Source organism: Capsicum annuum, chromosome 7 (assembly GCF_002878395.1).
Source record: "Capsicum annuum cultivar UCD-10X-F1 chromosome 7, UCD10Xv1.1, whole genome shotgun sequence".
Lineage (NCBI taxonomy): Eukaryota > Viridiplantae > Streptophyta > Magnoliopsida > Solanales > Solanaceae > Capsicum > Capsicum annuum.
Genome location: NC_061117.1, coordinates 203,634,030 through 203,640,321, shown reverse-complemented (window position 1 = coordinate 203,640,321; position 6,292 = coordinate 203,634,030). Strand labels below are relative to the sequence as shown.

Here is a 6,292-nt window from a genome sequence, read left to right as displayed (position 1 = left end):
GGAATTTATTATACCAAACTAAATTATAGTATTAATTTTAAGAAAAATCTTTACAATCTTGATGTATATAATTTGCATCCTTAAAAAGAAGAAAAGAAAGCGTACGACTAGCCAGTAGCCACTAGGATCTCGAGCTGGGAATCAAAATATGTCATAAAACCAAAAAAAAAAATTAAAATATGTCATGATTTTAAAGTATGACCAAAATATGCTTAACTTTCTTAAAAAGAGAGTTATATGCAGTGTTTTTAACGAAAGTAACCAAACGGAGTCAATTTTAAAAAAATATACATGATTCTCTTAAAAAGTTTAAGAGAGTTATGCACTTTTTTAACACACTTCCATTAAAAATAAGCATATTTTGGTCACATTTTAAAAATATGACATATTTTATTTTATTTTATTTTTTAGCTCCATTTGGTCCGCGGATCTCAAACTTCTTTATTTGGTCCGCGGTTAGAAGTAATCAAAGCAAATTTTGAGTCATTTGTTATTTTTAGATATTTTATTTTATAAATATTGTAATTTATAATATTTATATAGCTTTCAAAAAACATAAATTATGTTTATATTTATAATCCAAGTTAAATAAAATCTGAACAAAATAACATAAATTGGCATTTAACATAAATTGGCATTTAAGGAACAATATATTTTCTTTTCCACCTATAATAGATTCTTATAATTCGTCCGTCCACAATTCTTGATAGAAATCATATTTGATGAGAATTGAGAATAGAAATCATATTTGATGAGAATTGTTTTATTATATGCTCCAATGTGAGTATCGCACGTCAAATGAGTGGAAATTTTTTAAAAAACGCCCTTTATATTTTGTTGCCAAAAGAGTGAACCCTCCCTCTCCTCTTCATTGTTTCTCTTTTCATGCTTTTGCAAATTAATTAATGCCAACTTGTATCTATTTCCATACTTCTCAGTCTCCCTTGTCCTTTTTCTCTTCCAACAAAAAATTCTATTGAGCAAATACACAATTCACATTCTTGATCCAAGTTGAAGGTACCATTTTTAATGAGCTCCCTCTCTGTATTTCTCTTTAATTCAGCTTTTCCAACACTAAAAGTCTATTCTTTAACAAGAAAATCCTTGTTTTTGCCTTCTTTTTGTCTATTTGGTTCAAACGGTGGGAATAGTCTCCAGCAGAAATATAAAGTAATACTGTCTATCAGGAGCTGTAGTACGCCGGATTGCATTCTTTTTTTTTTTTTTTTGCCTTCTCCAGTTGCCAATGTTTTGTGTGAAAGTCCTGATATGAAATCCCATTTCATGATCTTGATAATTCTACCGCTTGGTTCTTAATGTCATTAAAAAAGGGGTTCTATTTTTCCCCCTTTTCTTGATAATTTTAACTATCCTTTGAATTTTGATTTTTATTCAAGCCTCTAGTTTATGAAATACAAGGTAAGAGTGCACGTTGTGGTCCAAAAGAATAACGGAAGCTTTAGTGCATCGGACAGTTGATTTCTACTTTTTTAAGTGATAATGCTTTGATCTAATGTTGTTTTGCTTTTGGGGTTACGTAAAAGGATTCATGTGTCGACAAATCTACCACTTTGTTTGAATTCTTTAACTTTATCTCTCTGCTCCACTAACTAGTGCAAAAATTCAATTTTATCAAACTATGTATCTTCCCTCTATCTTTGGTTCACTTTTTCTACTTTGTTTATCCTCTGATAAAAGACTCAATTTTTGACATTTGGGTGAAAGGCTGAATCTTTTTGACATTTGTGTACAGTTACTTTTTCTTTTTCAGGTTACTTTTTTTCAAATCTTTCTTCTTTGTTTTCTTTCCTATAAGATCTCTAAGAAATATACTAAATTTTGGAACTTGAATTCTGATAATTTTTGGGAGTGGAGATTTTGTGGATAAGTTTTGATTTGTGAACATGGTGACAGATTAAAAAATTTGAAGGGTACATTAAGCTGTGTTACTACCTATTGTTTCTGGTAGTTCTGTTACTTCTTTTTCTAGACTGTTTGGGCCATGAGACAACCTCTCTACCTGACCTTTGAGTTAGAGATATGGACTGTGAGAATACATTGGGTGTTATGTTGCTGTTCAACACATCAAGATTCCTGTTTTTGTGTTTTTTTAATGTTTCTCAGAATATCCTGTTTTTCTTTCTCTTAGCTTAATTATTTAATTGGAGACTAAGGGTGCATAAAATCTCTCAAATTTGATTTATATAATAGATTCCCATTGAATGACTAAAGATAAAGACAGCATATTATTTATATTATATTCATTAATCACATGCTAATCTTTATTAATCTGTGTGTTGGTTAGTTAGTCAAGTTTCCATATTTGAGTCATTATCCGTCTTGTTATGTAGTATTGAATAAATTATTATATTAATTGATCTCTTCTTGTGTTGTTCAGTGGAAGTTTTTGACCAAGATAAAAGGGAACCTTGTTTGCTGTGTTGGATGCTTGTGAGCTACAGTTTTTTGCTTAGTTGACAATACAATCTAATCTGTGAACCTTATGAGATCCAGTTTCATTTGCTGGAAGAACATTTCTTTTCTTGTGGATCAGATGGTGTCTTTGTGTGTCTGAGAAAATGGGGGTTTGTGTCTCTACTAGCAGTCATAGTACTTGTAGTAGCAGGAGCAACAGCGAAAGAGTTTCCCCTGAATGTTTGGGGATAAGGATGTTTAGTCGAAAGAGGATTAGAAAAACTTTTTCTGATCCTGTTACTACATTGCAACATTTGTCTTCAATACCTAATCGGATATTCAAAAATGGGAAGAGCCGGACTTCTTGCATATTCACTCAACAAGGGCGTAAAGGCATAAACCAGGATGCCATGGTTGTCTGGGAAGTAAGTCGCGCTCGCCTGTCTAGAGCCTCTTATTGTATCTCCCCAGTGTGATATGTTAAATTTTATGTATCTGTGCAGGATTTCATGGCTGAAGATGTGACCTTTTGTGGTGTATTTGATGGTCATGGTCCACATGGCCATCTCGTTGCTCGCAAAGTAAGGGATGCACTTCCCTTGAAGCTAGCGTCATTTTTGCAATCATTTGACTCGAAGCACAATGGCTCTACTGTGAATTGCTGCAGTGGTAATCCAAAATTGGATGTGGTGGATCCTGATAAGGATGGAGGGGTGGAGGATAAAGTGGACTACCTGTGGAGAGAAGCTTTCCTTAAATCATACAAGGCTATGGATAAAGAACTAAGGTCTCATCCTAATTTAGATTGCTTTTGCAGTGGGAGCACAGCCGTCACTCTAGTGAAACAGGTAACAAGTTGCCTTTGGTTATGATTGTCCTCGTGCAGTTTATTTCATTCCCTTTTCATCTAAGCTTATTATTAATATTTTGTGTCACAAGGGTTCAAATCTTTTTATGGGCTACATTGGTGATTCACGGGCAATCCTGGCATCTAAGGACAGTAATGATTCAATGGTAGCAGTTCAATTGACTGTTGATCTGAAGCCTGACTTACCCAGTATGTCTATATTATAGCTAATCTTTCATGTTATATATGATCTCTTTCTGGATTCTCTTTGATGATATAGATTTTGTGTTTCCAGAGGAAGCTGAGAGGATAAAAAAATGTAAAGGTCGGGTTTTTGCATTGCAAGATGAGCCTGAGGTACAGAGAGTATGGCTTCCATTTGATGATGCCCCTGGTTTAGCAATGGCTCGAGCATTTGGGGATTTCTGCTTGAAGGAATATGGGGTGATTTCAGTTCCAGAATTTTCTCACCGTATTCTTACCGAAAGGGACAAATTCATTGTTCTAGCTTCTGATGGGGTATGTATCCCTCTTGAAATCTTTGTATAATTTGCCAGCTCAGTTATCATTTTATGTAGTTGAATCCGAAATGAAATTAAGCATGCCAAGTTGTATCATAAATTCTAGTACGACTTCTTTAACCACTTTTTCAATTGAATAACTGCCTATTTGTACTTTGCTCATTGTCACAACCTTTGTGATCTTGGATTTTTTGACTTGTTTAAAATGGGAAAGAGGAAACTATGAAATTTTTTATGAAGTTAACAATTCATTTTCTTTTTCATTTCCTAAGAAAAGACAAATAATGGAAAGATTATTCAGCATATATGATCTAGCCTACTGAACTTCCTCCATCAGCAAATAATTCAGAGTTTAAGTTCACGGTGTCAGTGATATTTCAATGTAGCTAAGGCATTCAATTGATATTCTCATATATATTATAGGTGCGAAGTGCCTTTATTTGCAAGTACGCTATAAAGGTATTTGGTCACTGTTATGTTAAGTTGGCTGGTCAAAGCCCTTCTCAGTTTGGCAAAAGAAAGAGGTGTTTAGGTTTTCTGTGAATCTAGTAGATAGGACATGTATTCACATCTGGTCCTCCAACGAAAGGCGTTAAGTCACTTCAGAACTTTGAAAAGATATTGGGTCATCCTGGTAGGTGGTCTATTCTGGGGCTTTCTGGTATGGGGAGTGGGGACAGAATGGAGATATTGCTGGTCATTAGAGTCTGGTATGTTCTGCTCGGTGTATTAACGTAGAATCCAATTGGCAGAGGGTTCTGTCATTACTTTTAGTACCTGATTTGCCAAGACTTCTTTCAAGCACACTTAGCTTAACTGCCGATGTTTTAGACTTCAATAGATATCCGATCGATGAAGAGTTTAGCCTAGATAAAGACAATTACTGTTCCTGTTTTGTTGCCGGAGGCAAGGAGCCTTGCACATACATCATATGCTAAGAATCTTTAGATAAATCCTTTGCAGTTCTGGTTTCCAAAAATATAGAAAATATTCTGTTCTACTTGACCTCCTCTTCTGTATGCTTTACGCTTCTTTAAATTCCTGTCACTTAACTAAAGGTCGGCTTGTTGAATTTCTTTTACGATCTTCTTTGAATTTCTATAAATTTTCTTCCTTCTCACAAAATGACTGATTTTGTTTCTATTTCTCTTCTGGAGCTGCATATCCTGAAATGACTGGGCAATTATCTTTTTTGCCAAGTAATAGGATCTTTCTAAATATATGCACTAAGCCAGTGCTTCAGGCGTAACTACAGAAAGTGTAATTCTCTTTTGTGTATACTTTATGGTCATGATTTTCCGATCCCTAAGTTATTCAGATGTCTTCTTTATTTCTTTAATTGCAAATTGTCATGACTATCCTAATTTCCTTTATACTTGTCAATGTGAGTTTAGATGTCAGTTCGTTTCAAAGGCAGCTTTCTATTGAATAGCCTGTTAGACATTTTAATAATTAGGAATTTTGAAATGGCTTTCCTGATTCTGGTAACTGGATGAAACGAGCTACACTAGTTGTATCAAATAAGAAATACTTTTAACTTTACTGAAATTGTAAGTTTGGAAATTCTAAACATGAAGTTCGATTAGTAGAGTAGATCAGAGAAGATGATCCTTCCTTATTGTTACTCTATTCTTCTGCTTCATTAAGCAATGTCTTGTTTCAGTGCTGCATTTTTCTCTCTTTAGACGAAGAAAAGCAGAATATAGTTGGAAAATCTCCTCGGTGGTTTCAGTTAGCGTTTATAAGAATTATTCAAACAATGAATGAGAATGCACGGTACTGTATACTAAAGAAAGTATTGGCATCAGTTACTGTGTTTGAATTTTAAGATTTATACGGATGCAGGTTTGGGACGTCTTGAGTAATGAGGAAGTGGTTGAGATAGTGTCAGCCGCTCCTACACGAGCATCAGCTGCCAGAATCCTGGTTGATTCAGCTGCACGCGAATGGAAAACCAAATATCCAACGTCAAAGATGGATGATTGTGCAGTCGTTTGCTTGTTCTTGGATGGGAAAATGGACTCTGAATCCGATAACGAGGATCAATGTTTCTCTTCTGCTACAATTCACAGCAACCATTCTTGTAACGCTGCCGAATCAGACGATGGACAGAATTCCGAGCCATCTCTACAGAGGAACTTCACCGTCAGGTCAGCTGAAGAGAACGACACCTACAAACGAATTGTTGCAGAAGTAGAAGCAAATCAAGAAGCCGTGCCGACTGAAGAGCAGAACTGGTTAGGATTAGAAGGCGTCACTCGGGTAAACTCCCTGGTTCAGCTTCCAAGATTTTCTGAAGAGAGGCCAAGACCTTAACCGTGTTGTTGAATTATTTTTGTTGTAATATAAGATCCCTTTCTGAAAGTTTAAGGATATATAAATTTGCTGCAGCATATCCTAGTATTGTTTATGATATATTTGGGGGTTTGGTTTTGTTCAGTGGGTTAAAGTGACATTCATCTAACTGTAAAGTCTATATCTTCTTTAAGATACAGTAATTGTTTATGTA

At 34.9% G+C, this 6,292-nt stretch overlaps 1 protein-coding gene across 5 annotated transcripts; it reads left to right on the top strand.

Moving 5' to 3' along the window:
* The first annotated feature begins 672 nt into the window (after positions 1-672).
* LOC107855029 (probable protein phosphatase 2C 52) lies at positions 673-6,292 on the top strand. 5 transcript variants are annotated; one of them, XM_016700012.2, is made up of 6 exons: positions 673-1,017; positions 2,399-2,840; positions 2,919-3,263; positions 3,355-3,472; positions 3,558-3,781; positions 5,629-6,292. In XM_016700012.2, the coding sequence occupies exons 2-6, from the start codon at positions 2,580-2,582 to the stop codon at positions 6,097-6,099; spliced, it is 1,419 nt and encodes a 472-aa protein (XP_016555498.2). In that variant the 5' UTR covers positions 673-1,017; positions 2,399-2,579; the 3' UTR covers positions 6,100-6,292. The 5 variants fall into 5 exon arrangements, with proteins under 5 accessions (XP_016555498.2, XP_047271338.1, XP_047271336.1 ...); XM_047415382.1 differs by having other exon boundaries at positions 766-1,170; XM_047415380.1 differs by lacking the exon at positions 673-1,017 and adding an exon at positions 1,549-1,771.

Excerpts from the sequence above, each read along its gene's own strand:
- LOC107855029 (XM_016700012.2), top strand. The coding sequence starts at position 2,580 with ATGGGGGTTTGTGTCTCTACTAGCAGTCATAGTACTTGTAGTAGCAGG. Across the intron at positions 2,841-2,918 it reads ATGCCATGGTTGTCTGGGAA|GATTTCATGGCTGAAGATGT; the intron begins GTAAGTCGCGCT and ends GTATCTGTGCAG. Across the intron at positions 3,473-3,557 it reads TCTGAAGCCTGACTTACCCA|AGGAAGCTGAGAGGATAAAA; the intron begins GTATGTCTATAT and ends TTGTGTTTCCAG.